Source organism: Molothrus aeneus, chromosome 5, assembly GCF_037042795.1.
Source record: "Molothrus aeneus isolate 106 chromosome 5, BPBGC_Maene_1.0, whole genome shotgun sequence".
Classification (NCBI taxonomy): Eukaryota; Metazoa; Chordata; class Aves; order Passeriformes; family Icteridae; genus Molothrus; species Molothrus aeneus.
Window position 1 is genome coordinate 45,906,956 of NC_089650.1, and position 21,880 is coordinate 45,928,835.

At 39.0% G+C, this 21,880-nt stretch overlaps 1 protein-coding gene across 1 annotated transcript in view; it reads left to right on the top strand.

Annotated features, from left to right (window-relative positions):
* Positions 1-21,880, top strand: part of MET (MET proto-oncogene, receptor tyrosine kinase) — an 89,994-nt gene that overhangs the window by 61,503 nt on the left and 6,611 nt on the right. The window contains exons 11-18 of the mRNA XM_066550548.1: positions 3,974-4,192; positions 9,953-10,099; positions 12,093-12,249; positions 13,049-13,189; positions 15,565-15,795; positions 18,188-18,268; positions 18,892-19,073; positions 20,635-20,744. Of these exons, the coding sequence (XP_066406645.1) occupies positions 3,974-4,192; positions 9,953-10,099; positions 12,093-12,249; positions 13,049-13,189; positions 15,565-15,795; positions 18,188-18,268; positions 18,892-19,073; positions 20,635-20,744 (1,268 nt within the window). The remainder of the gene's footprint in view (positions 1-3,973; positions 4,193-9,952; positions 10,100-12,092; positions 12,250-13,048; positions 13,190-15,564; positions 15,796-18,187; positions 18,269-18,891; positions 19,074-20,634; positions 20,745-21,880) is intronic.

Sequence of the window (21,880 nt, forward strand, 5' to 3'; positions counted from 1 at the left end):
ATGTTTACAAGTCTGTAAGCAATCCGTACTCATATTCATCAAGATGCCTAGAATTCAGCAGTGAGTGTCTACCTTAGATGTATTAAATAATGATAAAACAAATTCCCTGTTAAGTGTGGGCAGTGAGTGTGTGATTACTGAAGATTTTCATGATTCCCTATCCAAAGACTCCTAGGCTTGGATCCTCTATCTCTCTTGACTCTGGGGCACAAAGCTGCCACAGAATCCCAGTGAAGTTTTCCCCCACAAAGGGGAAAATTCATCTTTCTTTCTGTGCCAAATCTGTAGCTCACACACATCTCCTGCCAAGAAAAGGGTATAGCAGGGGATGTCAGGGGAAAGCCACTGTGTGAAATCACCAGGGTGCCAGGGATGCAGTGCTACAAGGTACATTGACCACCCCAAGCCCAGGGAGGAATTTGGACTCCCAGTTAGTATTGACCATGTTGTGCAAAGGGCTGGCTCTCAGACCCAAGAGCAAGAGACATTTTACTCTACCTTCTGCTCTCATGATCTGATAGACTAGAAGCATCATCTCTCTCATGCCTTCATCCAAGAAGAAAACTAAAATAAAAAGGCTATCAATCCATCAGGGTCATTCATTGTACCACCCAAAATGGCAGCAAAAGGCAATGAATTAGCTGAAAAACCCTCAGGATATGCTCTACACAGAAAAGTCTTCTGAATGGGCTTCTCTTCATGTTGGATCTGTATTTTCTTCTCTTTCTATTGAGAAATCATCCTTTGGCAAGGATGGTTGGAGAGTCTCCAGGTCTGTCTTTAACTTCATTCATCTTTCATTCTTCACTGGAACTCCAAAAGTTTACTTTTTATGAAGGAACAAATTGGCCCTTTTCTCCTTTCTGACAGCTGCAGATCCTGTAATACACACCCAACTGCCCCTCTCTAATCTGGGTCAGCTGCTGGGAGACCTCTGGAGCTCAGAGATCCTCCCTCATACTTTTCCTGTTGTTCTATCAGATGAAAAAGAATTGAATTGGGCACTGAAGTTCAGGTTCTGTAGGTCAGGTTTGAATTAATTGCCTCAAGGGTCATATTTTACAAATGGAACAAGAATACATACCTTAAGTGATGAGTCATATGCATTGTGCAATGGATTATTATTCCCTTTGGGGTATAGCATTTACTTATGCTTGTGAAATGTTCCATAATTTTTATAGTTTTTCTTCCTCTTTGTCTTCAGATGTAGATTATTGTCACAAGAAAAATGTAGGCTTAGCTTTTAAAGTGAATCTACTTTAAAGTTTAATTAAATAAAAGTTAAAGGTGCTGGATGATAGGCAGTATCTTAATTGAGAAGGCAATAGATTGAATTAGGGGGGTTTTCTTGGAGATCCTCAATCCAATATTTCTTGAAAACTAAACCGTCATATTCTTCAATTGCTAAAACCAATTTCAAGGTAAAAATGTCATGTCAAATTATGTACCAATAAGGGCATTGCAAATAAGATTTTTCTTGACCTTACCAATCAGTCACATTGCATCCTCTCCAAAGAGTATTATTAGATTTTTATCATTTTCTGAAAGCTTCTGCTTCAGAGACCAGCCTGATAAAGTAAAGTATCTGATTCTAATAGATAGCCACAAACAAAGTTATGAATACCACTGCTATTCATTTAATGGACATCACTACTCTACAGTAGATAAAGAGTCTAATGAATTTACGTTAATCAAATAAATATAATGATTACTTGGGACATACTTGGGTGCATAATTATATATATTTTAGTAATTATTTTTAAGAATTGACACAATATGATAGATAACAAATATTCATACATCATGGAAAAGTATGGCTTGATCATCCATTATACTAATGATACATCTTATTATTTCCATACTAATTGAAATTCATTTCCAGATCTATGTGATAGAACAAAGCCTGAGATATGGTCAGTGTTGTATAACAAGGTATTCTAAAGAACAATCTGATACTATAAGGAAATGGAGCCAAAATTTGCCTTGTCTTGTGTCCCACAGTTTACCTTGTTGATATGGGGGTTACAAAAATATTTCTGAATTTCTGCTAGGAATATAAATGGGATGTTAGATACACAGGTGCAAGTGCCATTAGCATCACAGAGAGCTCCACCAAGTTATTTAACTGAGTGTCAAACTCACAGCTCACAGGCACGTAGGAGCTCTAAAACTAATGCTCAGAATGTTGAAAATGTTTCCCTTGGCGGATTCAAGATTTCACAATATTATTCACAGAAACATGAATTGCTGTGGTGATAACAAAAACCCCTGATTTTGCAGCTGGTTTGCAGCTAATTTAAACCCGCTTTTCCAGCTAAAGTGGGTATATAGCTGATACAGCCTGAGTGATTTGAAACAGCAAAATTACCTTGCATTAATTTAAACTAATTTCAAAGCTCTTTCAGGCAGCATTTGATAATGAGAACAAATTTATTTTGAAAAACAAAACAGAAAAATATGTATTTTGGCCTTCTCTGGATGCATAAAGGTATTCAAGAGCATTGTTGATCTTCCAAGGAAATCTCTTGTAAAACAAATGTAAGCTTTATGATGACAAGGAGCTTAGCCCCATTCTTTCTGGAACATATGTCAGATATGGTCCTTTATATTTTGTAAAAAAAGAAAAAGTTCTTTCTTCTCTCAGGGCACAGTGCAAAAGGGACTATTTACAGAAAGTTTGTAGAGCTGGAAAAGAAATGCTTCTGTGGAGCTGAAGCAACTCTGTCTGTGCCAGAAGTCCTTCAGCCGTAGGCAGCAGGAGGGGCAGGCCAGGAGGGGAGTACGCAGTACAATAACAAACAGCCCCTCTGCAGTTGGTGTGGTGCAGTCAGCACGCACCGTGCCTCCCACTGTAGGGGCTGCTGACATTATAAGCAAAGTACTCCCGTAGAAACCTTCACAGTCCAGACAAAGCTGACTCTTCTAGAGCACCAGTAATCTAATTAAAGATTAGATGGTTGTCTAAGGTGGATCAGATGGAACCCACTATAGATGAGCTGTTGTCCCTGTCAACTGCAAAGGCAGTTCAGACGAGTCCTGCATTTTGTACTGGATCACATCCCCATAGCACAGAGCATCCTCTCAAAGGACTTCTGATCATGGGCTGCAGCTTTCCCCCACTGCAGGCTGCCATGAGGAGTAGTGGCAGAGTCAGGGGCAGGTGTGGCTTCGTGCCTGCTGTCAATCTGCTCCTGCAGCACAGTGAGGTGAAACATCTTATCCCTGCTGTTCCCAGATAGAGTGCAAAGCATCTCCCACAGGCAATGCTCTCCAGCAGGAACTTGCAGGGCTCTGTACCTCAGCACCAAGTGCCACACATCTGGGGCCTTAAATATATATTTTTAGAAAGAAGATACACTTTGCTGAGCTTTTGTGGCCCAGAATTCACAGTGGCTTTGGCTCTAAAGCCCTTTCTCAGAGTCCACAGTGCCTTTCTGGAAACATAGCAACTTAGCTGCACTGTGGGTAAACAGTGCTTCACTTCTGTTTTCCACTGTCCCAGTTAGTATTGTTGGCTTTTCCTTGTCCTCTGGTCCCTTACTATTGCTTTGGTAGCGTAAAAGAAAGAGAAATCCATGTTGCAGTCACTGTGACAGGCTGGGTAACCTGAACTATAGCTGCTCAGTACACCAGGCTAGCCTCCTGATGGTCCTTGGCTTTGGAAATCATTTTCCATTAATTATCTGCAAAATATTTACTTTAAAAGTGCTGTGAACAATCAGGCCAGGAAGCTTGTTTACTTGAACATTTCCTCAACAAGAGTGCAAACACCATTGACGTGAAGTTTTTATACTTTTCTCCCAGCTCTACATAAACGCTGTGTAGCACTGATCAGGATTTTGCTTTGGTTAAAGGAGAACAAGACCCTTGGTGTTTATTTTTTCAATATATGTGTATTGTTAAAGAAAGTTGCATTAATCAGTGACTTCCTCTCCATGTAGATACTGCAACTACCTCTTTTTTTTTCTTATAGGCATGTAGCCACCGCTCTAGCTCAGAGATAATCTGCTGTACAACACCTTCACTGAAAGATTTCAATCTCCAACCACCCTTTGTGACCAAAGTGTTCTTTATTTTTGATGGTGTCAGCTCCCTGTACTTTGATTTTGATTACGTAAATAATCCTGTATTTAAGCATTTTGAAAAGACAGTGTTCATCTCAAGAGGCAACCAAAATGTTCTGGAAATTAAGGTAAGAAATGCTGAAATAAGTTTTTCAATTATTTGCAAGTGCACATCAGCAGCACAGCGTGGAAGAGACGTTTTGATGAAATAAAGGAAGCCCCAAGGAAGCGAGGGCAGAGAGAGCACTGTGTTCAGTACTGCATTCACCCCAGCCCACTTGTCACCATTTAAAAGATTCAGAGCTGAAAACAAAGATATGTGCGTGTACCAGGGTAGTTGTTGTCATCAGGTTAAGTGGGAGAGGGGCTTTCCTTTTCCTCATGGTAGGACCACGCAGCATCAGCTTATGAGGGCAATAGGCTGCACCACCAGTTCAGGATTAAACATGGCCAGGAGCCCAGAATATGAAGTATGTGGTCTGTGTGTAAGCCCTGGCTCTTACTGTCCCATGGTTATGTGTCCTTCCTCACAAAATATGTGGTCTGGCTTCTTCAGTTCTCTGGAGCTGAGGGAAACTCGGGCCTGTTGACAAAGTCACTCATGAGGATCAGTCACTGCTGTAGCCTAAATATTTATGGATCCGTGAAAAATGCAAAGTTGATGCTGAATGCCTATTCAAAGTGCACTGAGAATAGCCTACATAGCACTGAGAAGCATCTCTTAGGAACTTGGGGTCCTCAAGTTCAAGACAGCACAGGTCTCTCTCTACTACAGTGCTGTGGAGAAAGTTAAATCCATTTTGCAAGAGTCCAGTTTCTTGAAGTCTAGTTTTTTCTGAGTATTAAATAGAAAAGTAATAAATATGGGTATTTCTAGTTTACACTGAACGCTTATGAAAAATTTTTGGTATTTATATGTTATTTACATAGATATCTATAATCTATATAAAATATAATTGATAAAAAATGTTTTATGGACGATTATCAGTCCTAATGCTTAGGTTATTTCTTTGTGTCACTCCTGCATAGCTCTGTAAGCCAAAACTTTTACCTCATCACAATGAAGAAAGCTTGAAGCCCTAAGTTCTTTGAATCCAACATGGTCCAGTGGGCCAACTTCTGGGCTGCAAGACATCAGAAGGATTACTTCAGAATTCCTGTCAGCTATGCTGGAACTACAGAGTTCCAGTCAAACTCTGCATATTAATCCATCTCTGCAAAGTGTTTTAGGCAAATACCAAAGAATTATTGGTCTTATTTTTAATTTTTACATTGTTTTTTTTCTACTTTGAGCTCTTAGCCATGCAATCACTTCTTCCTCAATGCAGAGCAAATCTCTTGCTCAGTTATGGAGAAACGCTAGAAAGAGCTCTGATGTGCGGGTCAACAGATCTGGGAATATATAGCTGCTGCATGGCTCAGTGCCTCTGTGCAATGACAGCAGTGTTTTCCAGTATTTTCCAAGTCATGCATATCAACCAGTTGGAAAGAGGAGTAGTTTGGGAAAAATTTCAGAATAATGTAGATTGGAAGGAACCTCTGGAGGTCTTCATAGTCTAACCCCATTGCTCAAAACAGGGCTGAAATAAAAATTAGGTCAGGCTGCCTATGGCTTTGTATAAATGAGTTTTGAAAATCTCCAAGAATGGAGATTCTACAGCTTTAAAACAATCAGCTCCACTTGTCTTGCCTGGTGTATCTTATGCTTGAGGTCCCCTCCTAGCTCAATGACCCTCTTCTGTACTTCATCCAGCTTGTCAGTACCTCTCTTTTTCTGTGGGGTTCAAAACTTGACACAATTCTCACAATTCAGCTCCACAAGTGCTGACCAGAGAAGAACAATCACCTTCAATCTACTGGCTTTCCTGCTAAAATGTGTGCTGAGCCTTCATCACTAAAGTGGCATACTGCTGTCTAATTTCACATTATGGTCCAGCATATCAGTCATTTTATTAAGTTTGATATCATCTGAAAGCTCAAGGACAGTGCATCCTCTCCCTTTGTCCAAGCTGTCAAAAGATCTTAAGCAGTATTGGTTCCACTATCATATAAAGATTTGATCTCTGTCCAATCTGTTTTTCACTCATTTTATATACCATCCATCCAGTCCATACCATCTTAAGTTTTTTTCCTTGCTAGGAGAGGTTGTGTTGCAAAACTTGCTAAAACCAAGGCCTGTTTGTCCAATGCTCTGCTTTCTTCTAGAGAGCCAGTCCTGTACTCCTAGAAGGTTGGGCAGGCAAAATACACTCTTGGGAAACCTGTGCTGGCTGTTCCCAGTTGTGTTCTTGTCCTTCCTCTGCCTGGAAGTGCATCCATGAGGACTTGCTCAATAATCTTCAGAGACACTGAGGGTCAAAAATTAGTTGGTTTTTAAACTCTCTAATTTGCTTACTCTTTTATTCTCCCTGAAGAAGTCTCTGGTGCTGTTTATTGCTGGGAAAAAAACCATTTAGATAAGAAAGGCTGACTGAGGATTGTCATAGTGACAAGTGACCAAAGTCACAATTTTGTAGTATTGACCTGTAGTGATGGCACCCAAGGCAGATGTCTCCCTAAGCCTAATGTCCTGGTTATTTCCTGACAACCAGCTGAAGAACAGCATTAGGGAAAGGTGGTCTGCATGAACAGGCACCAATTTAACATCTTCCTCTAAATAGAATTAGTTATAGTGGGGTGCTTCTTGAGACAACTTTCAAAAATTATAGTCAGGAGCCAAAAGAGCATTACAAGCCATATTGGCAACACTTCCCCCTCGCCCCGTACCCACATTCAAAAATACACACACACAACTTTACATGCCTCATGATCATATTTTGTGGAGTAATTAAGCAAGCTCAGCATGAAATTAAATGGCAGCTTGCTTCAGTGAACAGTCTGTTCTACCAAACCAAAGTTCTTTTATCTCTTTCTTAATTAGTTTCAGAGGGGAGGAGGGAACTTTTATCACAAGTTTTTCAATCTAACTAATCTAGTATGACATATTTGGCTTTCATCAAATGACAGTGGGTACCGATTGAAATGTTCTGTTTGGTTTCCCCTGATGACCACAAGATGTTTTTGTAAGAAAATGTTATACACAAGAAAACATTAGGTTTTCTATTTAAAACACAGTCAGGGCACTGTGTGCCACAAATGCCAGTCCTCCTTGTCTTCAGTGCCAGCCTCTCAACATCCCACATCATCACTGTCTTCCTATGCCAAGTATGTGGCTCTTCCAAGTCTCTTGGTGCCCACCATGCCCCAGTCAGAGGGGTCGTGACAGACAACTCTCTGCTTCAACACCATGAAGACACCACTTCAGAAGGACTCCGATCTCCTGCCAACAAGGAAAGCTGTCAGGGCAGGAGAAATTCTGGTGTTTCACTCCTGAGTCTGCTGAAAAGGACAGAGTCCGCTTGCTGCCTTCCCCAAAAGCCACTGATCCAGACCTGCAAGCTGGGCGGCTGACAGCCAAGAGCATCCTAGCTGAGGGAAAAAAAAACCAAAAAAAAACAAAAAAACCAACCCCCAAAAAAAGAATCCACCAAAAAACTGAGCAACAAATAAATAAGAAAAGCATCTTTCTTCAGTTAACCCAGAGGCCTGGTCTGTTCTGGGGTTGTGATTGTGCACTAAGATGGTGCAGGGACTCTGTGCATTGTTCCAGAGGAGGCTAGGCATGGGCCACCAGAAACGAAAGTATATTTACAAATATAAATCTTCCACTTGAGAAATACATAGCACAGTTGAAATTCAATGTGTAACAATGGGGATGCTATACAGCACATTTGAGATCTTGGCTGTGCTCTGGCACTTCTGTCTTAAAACTCGGAGCAGGACAAGACTTACTAATTTGCCTACTCTATTCTTAAGCCAGCGCAACACTTTCTTTATGAGACAGTTGTAAGGAAATCTTCTTGCCTCTTTAGGTCACTCTATTGTCAATCTTCTTTCACATGGCATAGGAAATCGTGACTCTCAAAACCTGGTCCGAAAGGCAGCAATATAGAAACTGTGGTATTTTTTAGCAAGCTGAAAGGCGCCTCTACAGCTGCAGTAATTCCTCATTGTTCCCAAGTCAACCTGCTCACTCTGCTGAGGAGCCTCAAAAATGCTTCTGACACCAGTCTCAGAATTTCCACGCCTTAGTTTACTGTTCTTCTGCTGCTTTTAGACTTTTACCTCAGTTATTCCCATCTCTCTAAAAGTTGTGAGGTGGCTGTGCTATCAGGTTGGATTGCAACAGCTACCCAGTACAGCTTGAGGATTAACTTCTCCCACTTGCATTCAAGGGGATTGCTCACCAAGAAGGGGGTAACACACATTTGAAAAGAGGAAATATTTTTTCTCAGTTCTCATAGCAGCCAGTTTCCTCCTTTTCCTAAAATTATAGGCAAATTCTGTTGTTCCAAGAGCAAAACCACTGCTGAAAGCATTTTGAAACTCTTAATATATTTAGATATCATGGTGAATATATTTGAAACTATAATATATTAATGATAACATAATATTCATAGTAGTAAATAAAGGCTGCCATCTTTATAAGTGGGTAAAGACCACCTTAGGAAATATCAGTATTTTTTTCCCCATTTTTCCATCAGTTTGGGTGGAGGAAAAATTCTAGGCTTTGGTGTAGAAGAAGAGACCAATCAACCACACTCTCCAGGATGATATATTTATCCTGACGATGGAATAATTAAATTCAAATCTTTTGAGGTACATCATTCAGAGGAAAGATATGGCTCACGATCTGCCACAAGTCTCCAAAAGAATAAGCAATAAGCATTCATATGGTCCCCAACCCAGGAATATTTTATTACTTAACACCAAACAGAATGGCTTCGACTAGACAGAAGATAGAGTGCAAAATGGACTTTTATGGCTAGCAATTAAAAAGCATTTACCTGGGGTATGGCTTTGCCATCAAAATAGGACAATAAGCTGGCTCTCCTATACATTTATTACAGTTTTCCCAGGGTTCATTCTCATTCTGAAGCAGATCTAAAACATATGCCAAAGTAAGATTATTTTTTGCCCCTCAGAATGGGATTCTTGTTTTCTTTCCAATATACCAGGCTTCACAGTGGTGTCAGCTGTGATGCCTTCCTCCCTTCTCATGGAAAACTCCCAGATCCAGCCCGTATAAATAGCCTGTATTAGTCCCTCCCTTCTCCCTTCTTTCCTTCAATCCCACTTAATATGTTTCTTCTTTCATCTTGAGCTGGGCTGAACATGGGCAAGGGCAGCTCTTAAATAGAGATGCACTCCTGAGCACAAAAGATCCTAAACTTGGCCTTTGGATTCTACTGTCACAATATCAGAAGCAATAATTTCTCACCCAAGTCTGGGATGTGAGAGCAGGTTTTCTGGGTAAGACATGTACTTTTCGTGCCTCATCTTTACCAAGAATTTTTCCTGTTTGGTCTGTGGAACATGATTTTTACAGACTTGTGTATTATTTTAATTAATTACTTCTTTTTGAAAGCTTCATTTCTGCTACCATAACCACTTGCAAAACAAAATGTTTGAGATGCCTTTAGCTTGTGGATAATATAATGCCAGTCTTGTGTAAACAACGTCGTTATATAATGTGTTCTTTCTTAAACAAATTATGCAAAAATCTAAACAGGACCAACAGGATTAATCCCTCAGACATTTAAAATTTCAGAAGTCTGTATGAGTGACAGCAGATTTTATCTGTAAAGTTTACCATCCTACACTGGCCCCTCCGTCAAAGTCACATTTACATGAAATAAGCCTATACATGCATATTGACAGGACAGTGTAAATTCTCATTAGTCTTTTATTTCACAATTTATTCTTCATTAAAAATATCTTCCAAGCTTGTAACTACTTAACTTTTATGAGATGGTTATGTAATATGAAATTGATTTTTTTTTTCTAAGGGAAATTATATTGATTCAGAAGCTGTTAAAGGTGAGGTGCTAAAAGTTGGAAACAAAAGCTGTGAAAACCTTCTCCTGCAGTCAGAATCAATTCTGTGTACGGTTCCCAGCGATCTCCTGAAATCCAACAGTGAGCTAAATATAGAGGTGAGGCAAGTGCATCACACATGAAATATTAATGCCATTTTTATTATTACTCACAGTGTCACTATTGAACCAATAAACTTTAAGCCTAAATAAAATTTAAGCCTAATCCTTTGCTTACAGAGATATCTCTATCCCTGTTTGTTTGGGATGGAAATTCAAATAATATTAGCTATTTTAAAATAAATATGATCGTCATTGTTGTTATTACCTGTTTGTACAGAGACTTTATGGAGCCTTAGGCACAAAGTAGGACCTGAACTAAGCACAGAAATAAAATTATAGTTATCAATCCAAACACAAGAGGAAACATGTGGGGAAAAATGAGAAGCTATAGTGGAGCAGTTTTAGTTTGGAACTCACAAGCCCTTTTTTCAAAACATTCTGCTGCAGTCAAGAGGATCAAATCTTTCCTGAAATTTTTTTTTTCTGCATTTTATAATTTCATTTCAATTCTTTTTATAATAAGAAGACACTTAGGACAAATGATTGAGTCATTGCTTTAAAGGTGGTCTCATTAGAGTCATTCAGTGTGCTACTGCAAATTTGAATTGTAGACATACTGATTTATAGAATAAGACATAAATCTTTCAATGCATTTGTATTTTTTTAAAGATATAGAAAAATGAAATTGGAATGGGATTACCTTTAAACTATGAAACTGTACTCTGATTCACTGAGAACAGTGGAGACTTTGCTGGTCATGTAAGTGTGGTTAGGATCAAAGTCTAAGTAAGTTCTTTGAAGCAGGGACATCTATTTTTTCAATGTCTTTATGACATTCATCTCACAGGATCCTGGGCTCTGAATGATATTCCAATGTGCTACTGCAATCTAAGTAAATAGTAATAACTAATTTGACTTATTAATATGGTAACTAGTAATTTATTTTAATATCAATTTCTTTTTAAAGTAAGTATTTATTTTCTTGGATATATCAGGCAAACTATAAAATCAGATGCTGCTCTCTTTGGTGTAGGTCTCCCAGATTTCTAAGTGCCTAGTTTCACATAATAATACATATGCACAAGTTGCATTCAGTTAATATGTTGTATTTTTACATATCTGACTAGTACTAACATTGCATTCAATTAGTTCTACTCTGTGATATTTTCTTAACTTCTAAGAAACAGATATGTGTGACATGTTTCATGCACAGAAAAGAACAAAACATAAAGGGGTTAAACAAGGTTTCTACTTGTTTACTGGCAAGGAGACTCAGAAATTGTAGTCTGCCCAGCAAAGAAGAAAATTTGCTCTTTTGACGGGCAAATCCATCATTACAGTACCCAGAGGGATGAATTCCACAGGAGGAAGAGAAAAGATGGCCAAATGCATTCCAACTGACTGAGCTAGTGCTCTGTGACCTAAAACAGTTTTTCCCTGTTAGCTGCTTGGTGCTTGTTTGGTTGATGGGTTTTGGGGTTGGTTCTTTGTTTAGTTTTGTTTCTTTAAACTGTCAGCAAGCTAGAAGCTGGCAAGGGACAGGCTCACGTGACCTTGGGAACTAAAATGCAAGCATGCTGTCAACAAGAGAGTGAGTTTGATGTTACAGCATATTTGTGCCAGAAGGACACACATTAAAGACAGTTGGGCTGTTTTTTTTAATGTACATGTCAGCCCATATAGCCATAGGCCCATTCTGTGCAGCATATGAGTAAAAGTAGGAATTTAACATTTTGAATTAGCATCTGGTAACAGTGGAACCTTGTTATCCAGAGTGCATGTGAGTGCATGCTGTGTGTGTGGTGTATCAAATACAGAGCTGTGTCACTACCAGAGCTCTTGAAGGTGAGAAATGAGTCATAAACATGTAGCTCTGTTTTCATGTACACCAATATAACAATTTCTCCACTCACAGTGTCCTATCGCAGTACAGCATCACAAAATCAAGATTTAATACATATGAGACATATCAGCTCATACTTTAGTACTAATAATCTAGTTCTTACTTGTCTTTGGAAATCATTACACTATTTTTTCTTTGTTATTTCAGTGGAAGCAAGAAGTTTTGTCAACAGTTATTGGAAAAGTGCTGATCCGGCAAGATCAGAATTTCACGGGATTAATTGCTGGAATTCTTTCAACATCAATCTTAATTTTTATCTTTTTGGTGGCTTTCTTCTGGAGAAGGAAGAAGAAACAAATTAAAGGTCTATAATAGTCAATCCCATCAAATAATTCCATTATTATCTTAGATTTTAAAAACTGACATAATTTTGTGCTTTGTTTAACTGCCGTGCATTGCCCTGTTGTAACCTGTCAGCAGAGGTTTCACAATCAAGTCCCAATGTTTAGTTGCATTTCAGTGCTTGGCAAGAGCCTGAGCTGGGTGAAGGGCCACATTATGCCTTAAGCAGAAGGATTTCTGAGGAACTCTGAGCTATTAGGAAAACTTAGTAACTTCTTTTCCCTAATCAGCTTTGGAAGAGGGGATCAGTAAATGTGATGCATGGAATCACAAGTACTTCAGCTTCATCCAGGCTGTGCATGAGTTGTGCAAGACACAGAGTGCTGCAGTCTCCTGGTCTTTTTTTACCCCAAATCAGGAACTTGGTCAGACTTCTGTTCTTCTCTGGCCCCTATGCCTGGGTTTCCTTCCAGTGGGAGCAGCCACACTATGTAAGGTGGGAGGAGGAGGGGAGCTAGTGCATAACCAATTCTTGTCCTGATGCACTATCACAGTCAGACCATGAAACTGGCCCTAGAGTCTTCAAAGCAGTCTTTGATCTTCCAGTATAGCTAAGAGTGGATCTTCAACGCAAGATTTTTTTCCAGAAAATCTTGCACTGTAAAAATAGATCAAGTTCAAGTCCTGCACATCTGCCACAGCAAGAACCTAACCCTCTTCCCAGCAGAGCAGAAAATCTAAATTTAAATAAGTAGATAAATCAATATTGGCATACTGAAAACATGAGGGTTTTCTAATATTGCTTTCTTCTTCCCCTCTAGATCTGGGAAGTGACCTAGTTCGTTATGATGGCAGAGTGCACACTCCTCACCTGGACAGGCTGGTGAGTGCAAGGAGTGTAAGCCCAACAACAGAAATGGTTTCAAGCGAATCTGTAGACTACAGATCAACTTTTCTAGAAGGTATGGCTCTAATTAGGAATCAGTATGGAGGATATTTTACACATCTTGATTTTCATATGTCTTCAGATGATAGCTATTTTGATCAGTATCCTAATTTCAGTTTCTCATCTGATTTGTCTGTGTCTGCATTTTTGGGACTCTCATGTATTCACCGGCTTGCTATTTTAACTGAGCTTCTCAGGTGCTTCCCAAGATCAAAGTGCATAGGATTTTTACTTTTACTCAGGTTGAAGGAATAAATAAAATACAATTAGTAAAAACTCTCTATAAGTATGCTCCACAAGTTATTAGGAGCTAGTGTAGATAGTGATTCTGTGTTGTCACGAGATCCATCACACCATGCACAAATCCCCTCAGAAAAGGCTGGTTTTAATGATAACATCAAGTGGCTGTAGGTTAAGTGTGTCCCAGTGACTTCCTACAGTTATGATAAAGCAGTTCTGTTGGCCCAACATGGCACATGGAGTTTTGTACACTGATATTCTTTCATCTGTTAATGCCCCTCCTGTAAAATGGGACATCGTACAATGCAGAAATGTTAACTTCAAAAGTTAAGCTAAAAGGATATGAAGACTGTGACAAATTGAATGGAGGTCCATATGCCATCTGCCATTATGCCAGTCTCAGGGAAGAATAATCCTACACCAAATATGTTTTTGTGCTGTATAATGTGACCTTAAAGTGGGTATTTTTCAGAAGAGCATTCTACTACACTTATCACACCACGCTAAGCTCCTTTAACATGTGTGGAGACCATGTTCTGTGATTACCATTAAAGAGCCTTTATCTATTAGGAGTTACCACATTATGGTGTGTGAGATATCACAGATAATTGTTAGTCTTGGTATAGACATAGTCTTGTACTATTTCAGGTGCTGCTGTATACAACTCAACAGAAATAACTCCAAATCTTTGTTCCACCTTTGCAAGCCCCAATCACAGATCTATCTGAGACACAGGCCTGCTCCCAGCTTCCCACATTATTCTTTAATTGCTGCCACCAGCTTGTACAGGAAGTTTCTTGATTGAAAAATTTCCAAAGGGAAAGAAAAGCCCATGCTACTGGTTAGAAGGGAAAGTAGTACATGAGGCAAAACTATGCAAAGATCCTTGGTGAAAGGCAAATCCACAGTGGTCATGCAGCCACTGTGTACTGGCAAAGCACAGTGGAGAGTGCATCCAAGAAGGGTGTGTGTTCATCTAGTGTTCCTGTAGCAATGTTGATGTCACTATTATCAAAGAATGAAATAAAAGAAACATTAGAAAACATGCAGGTTTACATTTCGCAGCTGTAAATATTATTTTGCGGCCATGGCTAGATTATTTTACTGTGTTTATTAAGTAGATATTTGCCTTTAGTTAAAAATAAACACATTTGTAAGTTGTAAGAGTGGTATTTTTGCTCCTAGATAAAATAACAGAGTATTTCTCAGCTCCAGAGTGATAAAAGCACTTTATAAAAATTCCACAAGTTTTATGCAGGAATAAATAAGGAAAATCTGTACAATATTTTTTTACTTTTTGTAATAAGATATCTGATAATTTCTGTTAGTAAATTTACTCTCCTTTTTTTGTTTTTTACCCTGAACTAAATTCAACTCATCAACTCCACTGAAATCATTCCAGAATCAAATTGATGTAAATTAAACATAGTTCTTTCATTCAGCCACACAAAATGCTAGGGAAAAGGTTTTAAACAAAACCAATTTGAAATACCTGAACAACATGCTGTTGATAAAATCTCAAAATAGATACTCCTGGATTTACTGAAATATTTTAGTTTCTGCTATATCAGATGGCTCATGTTATTTTCATGAGTAGCACCAACTGTAATATCTTCAGCAGTTACAGGAAATGAATCACCTCTAGGCATTTCCCTGGTTGAATATTTACCATTGGATAAATACAGCTACTCACCAGCACTTTGGAAACCTTCATGAAGTGTAAAGTTTCCTACCAAATTAGAGCATGACAATAATAAAAAGCTTCATGTTTTCAATTGTTCACTACCTCCTCCTCTCATATGGCTGTCATTTTTCTGTTTTAATCTTGTTACTCCCAATTGCTAGAAATGCTATAACCTCTCTTTGGCAAGTGACAAGGCTTCATTCCATCCCCTCAGAAAAGTGGAAGTTTTGCCATTTACTTTCTTAAAAGTAGAGCTGAGACAAGCATAAGTTTCTAGTGACATGGTTTTCCTGGAGGCTGGCAGATTACCAAGGCATATTTTCATTTTCCCTTTGTGACCAAAACTTCCGTAAAGCCAAGCCACTTCCAAACTGATAAAATCAAACCTTTCTTACCAATGCAATAAAACTCTTCATTTTTCAAGGAGAAGTTTGAAAGGATTATAACAGTTTCTGTTCATTTTCCAGATCAGTTTCCAAGCATGTCTCAGAATGGATCGTGCAGACCTGCCCAGTATCCTCATTCTGACCTCTCCCCGATTCTGTCTAGTGGAGATTCAGATTTAGCCAGTCCACTTCTCCAGACCAATGTCCACATAGACATCAGTGCCTTAAATCCTGACCTGGTCAAAGAAGTGCAGCACGTGGTTATTGGTGCTGACAGTCTGATTGTGCACTTCAGTGAAGTCATAGGAAGAGGTGGGTACTGCAACTCTTACATTGCAAACTGCTCCTCTTTTTGCACACCCATTCTGAATAAGGGGTCCATACAGAGATTTTTTTCAAGCTTTTCAGCTCTTATAGCATTGTGTACCATATACTGAATCAAGGGGGGAATGAAGGGGCTCTCCTTTGAAGTCAGTGCATCTGATCAGTTGAGAAGACACCATCAGGAGGAAGGAGTCTGCTTACTAATGAGGCTCTTTCAAACTCATGGACTTGCTGGTCCCCCTCCATCTGCCTCATTCTCACCCTTTTCCAGGCTACAGAAAGCTCAGCCAGGGCTTCTGAGCTATGAGGCTGTGATATGGGAGTGAATCTGCCACAGGATATTATGTGAAACCTAAGGCACACACCTAAATGGCAGGGGATGCTGAGGAAGGAACACAAGTGACCTCAACCTTGGAGCCTATTGTCTGTCAGGATTTCTACACAACACAGGAGAACTCCTGCAGTCATTAGTGCACACAGTAAAAGACTCCATGGCCCAGGTGAAATGCCCACACCCCTTTTCCCTCCTCAAGTTTCCACCAGCTCTGAGGAATTTGCTGCTTGTTTCCTCCCAGCAAATGCTCTTCATATCACCTCATTCCTCTCATGCCAGCTGCAGAAATATGTAGCTCCTGATTCACTTCCCCTTAGTTTTGTCCCTGATTTAGCAAGTCTCCTATTTTTCTAAATTTCTCTCATCACTCCTATTCCTCTACATCTTCATAAGCAAGCTCCCTTTACCTTTCATAGCCGAGGCCAGTATTTCTGTTTGGGACACTTTTAAACTCTGTGTGACTGAGTACCTATTAGTAACCAAAGTACAAACTGTATTTCAGTATTTCTACAGATCATGCATGAGAGGTCTCTTGTTGAGTATCAGAATACTGATAAAAAATTGGCTATAAATTATATTCTTAATGTCTCTTCTGCAGGACAAGAGCCACAAATCAAACAAACAGTCAGTGTGTTTCACTTCTATGTATTACACTTCATCATCCCCCTAAGCAAGGGTGGGCCTTTTTCTTTTCTTTTTTGTTTTGGAAAACTCCAAGTAATTTCCCATTTTTTAAATGTTGAAAAATATCTGGAATGACACTGAGATAATTAACTGTTTTAAATTTTCTCCCTTCTAACTAGAAATGGGCCAAACCCCAAAATATTTTAGACACACCCAATCCAAGCCTTAGGATTTGTGCCCAGGCTCCAAGCAATCTGTGGTCTGATGGGATTTTAGTTGCTTTTATAAAACAAACTTTGGATTAATTTTACTTCAAGCCAAAAGCAAAGCAAACTGAGCTCTGACCAGAGCTTATGACTGGAACATAGTAAAATTAATCAGATAGTCTTGTTCTCTGTAGAGCTCACACTTAAGAAAAAAAATTATGCTTTCTAACTGCAAATATTAGTATTTTAAAAGTTTCCAGTAAATAGTTCATCTGTGAAGGAAGCCACAACTGCACGTGCATAATTTGATTTGGGAAAATTAATGTGTGAACCTGGAGCTTAAATTTCACTGTTTCCCAAACTGGTAAACCTGACTTCTCATAGTAAGTTTTGGTAGACAACATCATTTGCTTGGCAGAAAAACACAGGATTTCTGTGTCCCTGGCTGTTCATTTCACTGCTCAGACCATGAGAAAGAAGGCAAATTTTGTTCATCATCTTTTAGTGATATTTTATACTTGGAACTAGGCCACAGAAAAAAACTGCCAAGTGGTGTCATCCATCTGTGATCAGTAAAGCAACTCCCAAAACATCCACAGCCAGCACATCACTTTTAATATTCAACATTTTCCATGGAGTAGCAAGACCTGAGCCACTGTAATCCCAGAGTGGCTGTCCTTTCCATCAGATGCATCAAGTTTGTACAGTCCATTGGACCACTTAGCATGGGCTTGCAGATCACTGGGAACCACCTATCCAGTGGTCATGTCAGCTCCTAACTGCTCCCTGTGCCTTCCAGGTGTCCTCCTTTGACACCAATGTCAAAGAAGATGATGGGAATGGGCTGACATGGGTTTCGTGTGCTTAGTCATTACAAGAACACAAAATATTTGTGGCGCCAGCCTTGTCATTAGTTATACTCTCCATTTAGGTCAAGAAATACCAATTATGCTGCAAGTAGAGTTTTCATTTTATGTAATGGTGGTTTTATGTAGTGGTGGTTTTACGTAATGGTAATTTTATGAATGGTGGTTTTATGTAATGGTCCGGTTCCATTTATTTTAATATGTTAGTAAGGAAGTGTATATTACAAGTGTTGGGAATTGGATAGAAATGGAGTGTGATCACTTTCTTACAGTATAATTGCTACCCAGTGGAAAATACCAGAAAGCTAATTTTACTTCTTAAAGCTAATATTGCTCATTTTTTTATACAGGACATTTTGGCTGTGTGTACCATGGGACATTGCTGGATAACGATAGCAGGAAAATTCATTGTGCTGTGAAGTCACTGAATAGTAAGTTACATGTTTAATAGTGAGATGTTACTATTAATTCCAAATATAACTGGGGTGAACCAATAAATTCCAGTGAAGTATACATTCACAAACAAAGATTCTCAGTTGCAGGTGAATCAGATTTATCTTTGAAGCAATTCCAATTACTCCAAATTACCACAACACATTGGCATATATTTTTACATCAAATGAAATGTCCCTATATTTCCTCTACAAAGAAAAAAACTCTGGAAAATAAGGGAAAGGTAGTGTAATTTTTTTTTTTTATTCTACTGAATACTGAAGATTTGGGTTTGGAAGTTAAACTGCTGAAGAGTGGGCAAAGCTGCTGGAAAAACAGGAAGATAGTATAACATTTATTAAGAACTTTACTCAAGCATTGTTATTCAATTTTAAATCATTCAAAATAAGAAATGGAGAAACAAAATTAAAATTACCAACAACCTGTATTTGGTCACTGTAGGAAAACCAATGCACATAACCTCATTGTAATGTGGGAGGTGGAGAGCATTTTTGTAGTCTCTCATTATCACTTTGCTGTGCAATGACATGCTGTAGAGAAATGAACGCTTTTTTTTTCCCTGTTTCTTTTAATTAACTCATTTTATGACTGGATTTCTCAGGGATTACAGACCTGGAAGAAGTAGCTCAGTTTCTGAAAGAAGGAATAATCATGAAAGATTTCACTCATCCCAATGTTCTGTCACTCCTGGGAATCTGTTTGCCCAACGAAGGATCCCCATTAGTTGTTCTTCCATACATGAAACATGGAGATCTTCGAAACTTCATTAGGAATGAGACTCATGTAAGTACCTGGTGAGTTATGGAGGGTAATGCAAGTCTGGCCACACCCTGCTCCAACACTTACAGGCTCTCATAATTACATTACGTCTGCAACTTACTGCTGTTCCTACACCTTAACCTTTAGCACTTGCTTAGTCTGGCATCGAGCCCAGCCACAGCACTGCCACTCCTTCTCCTCCCCCTCAAATTCCTCTCTAGAATGTTTCCCAGAAATTATCAGCAATAAGTATTTCTCATTTCCCATCCATAAGCCTCTTTATAAACAAATGTGTTTATGAGATCTACGTCCAGAGACCCAATCATCTTCTGGTTAAACTGGCACATCTCTGTTAACTTTAGAACAGCAGTGCCAGTCATCAGCATCTGCTTTTCCAACTCCTAGGTAAGGGAACTCCATGTCCACCTAGTGTCACAGTATATTTCTTATCAATATTTTTTCTTCTTATCTTCAGAAAGAAAAACAGGAGCTGTTATACAAACTATGCATACTCTTTTATCAGCAGTCTTCCCCATTTCCATTGAAAGACTGTAGATTCCTCAAATGTGCCTCATTGCTTTCTCTCAAGTAGAAGACCACAGATATTACCTCAGGCAGTGTAAGCCCACTTTGCACTGTAGTATTTCACCTATTTCACAGTGTTAGAACAATATAAAGTGAGTTCTGAGCCAATAGGATTTTGTCCTTTCTTTTATGGCAATCAGCAATAGCCAGTACAATTTAAAAAAAAATCATCTCGGCAAATTCTGGAGGAGTTAAGCTTTCTGAGGCTGGGACCTGCCTTGACTTGAGCTTCTTTCCTTCTACAAGCACCAGGACCCTTGTCTCTAAATAGTGCCATGGTCCTTCCTGAAATAAATAGAATAGTGATCACAGTTGAATCAGATTGTTCCACAGAAGAAAATTATGAGGAGCAATGTCAAAACCACAAAAATCTGTAGGATCCTTAATATTACAAGTCATATGATTGCCATAAAAGATTTACAGGTTTATGTCTGTACTTATTTTGATATTTAACATTTTGAGTATCATCTCACCATGTAGGCAAGAAGAAAGAGTTAACAATCATTGCCAAAAATCTTCTTCTGGTAACTGTTAAGGTCTCATCTGCCTTTTTCATGAAATCATACTGATGCACCTATTTTGTGCCAAATAGGACTTTCTCTTCTCTTGGTCATCTCCAGCAGATAAGCTCTGAGTTCACAGTTAGTGCCTTCTACTGTGTTACATGCTATCATCCTTAAGTCCACATATGTGAATTTTTTGTATCATCTGTGATGCTGCAGTTTCAGCATACTGTTCCACTTCTCAGGTCAGGTTATGCTGCTTATGCTGAAAACTCTACTCTTCTGGAGACTGTCAGCTCTTTTGTTTTCTTATAGTGTGTTTTCTCACTGGGGGTAAGAAGATGAACTAAACTTAAACCAGTTTCACTACAAGCACCAACCTTTTTTGATCATTCTGGTGGCAGGAGAGCTGTATAAAACCTAAAGAGCCACAGCATAAAGCAGTCCAATCCTTAAGCTTCTGCATTCATTTTATCATAAATGTTTGTATTTTACAGAATCCAACAGTAAAAGATTTAATTGGATTTGGCCTTCAGGTTGCAAAAGGAATGAAATACCTTGCAAGTAAAAAGTTTGTCCATAGAGATTTGGCAGCAAGAAACTGTATGTAAGTACAAACATCTACTTTCGGCCACATTACCACACTCTTCTATGTTAAACAGTGAGATGAGATAAACTGAAGTTTCCAGGATTCTGCTATTTTTTAGTAAAAAGATGGTGGTTTTTTCATTGCTCTGCAATTATACTGATGTTTGTCTTGCATACTGATGAGCTACTCATCTTGCTAAGGGCTCATTTCTAACACATAAGTTTTTTTTGAGTGTGAGAAATAAGAAAGCTGAGGTGAAAGCATAGCCTCTCAAAATCATTGGTTAGAGTTTAAAAGGCATCTCCTAAGGGAAGTTAAACTGCTGTTGCCTCAACTTGCTGTGCTTCCACCCAGCCTCTTCAGAAGCAGCATGTCTCTGCTGCCACACCTAACCAGGAGGGAGAGGAACACAGGGGAACTTGGTGAGAAAAACAGGAACACAAAGGAACACCAGTGAGACCTCTTGACAATAGTCTTTCATTACATGAGTATGAGCTTACTTTGGCTCAAACAGGCACACAAATTATTATTCAAAGAATCTTAGTAGTGTCTGGGAAGCCAGACAGTTCTGTTCCCACAAAGAAAAACTGATACAGGATTTGCCAATATGATTATGCTGATTTATCACTGATGTTGTGAATTAATGAGGCACAGCCTTAAAGTTTATTTTTAGCACATCATAAACTGGAACTCTGGCTGCAAAAAGGTCATTAACCTGTGACATCAGATGTTTTACTCTTTTTTCAAGGGTGCACACCTGTGCAGCTGAACAGTCTCTGAAAAAGAACATTTTGTTACAGGTATTGGTCTTTTTAAGGGATGAAAAAAGCCACAAGCAGATTTTCATATTTCCTAAGAAATGCATTGGGTTACTGAACAAAAGACCTAGTTCATCTAATCAAAGTCCAAATGGTGGCAACAGGACATTCCCTTTGGCCTACTGTCTCTTCCTTGGGTGAGGAAGGAACAGCTCTCAGGGTGTCTCACATGACCATTGAACGTACTTCTATAGGGACCAGCACTTCAGAGCCTGGAGAGCTGCAGCCACAAGACTCACTTTCCCCAGTGGCCATGTGCAATCCAACACTCAGTACAGGCCCTGCTGCAATGGGCCTTCATCAGATTAAGTTACAGCATCAATAAATACAGCAGAT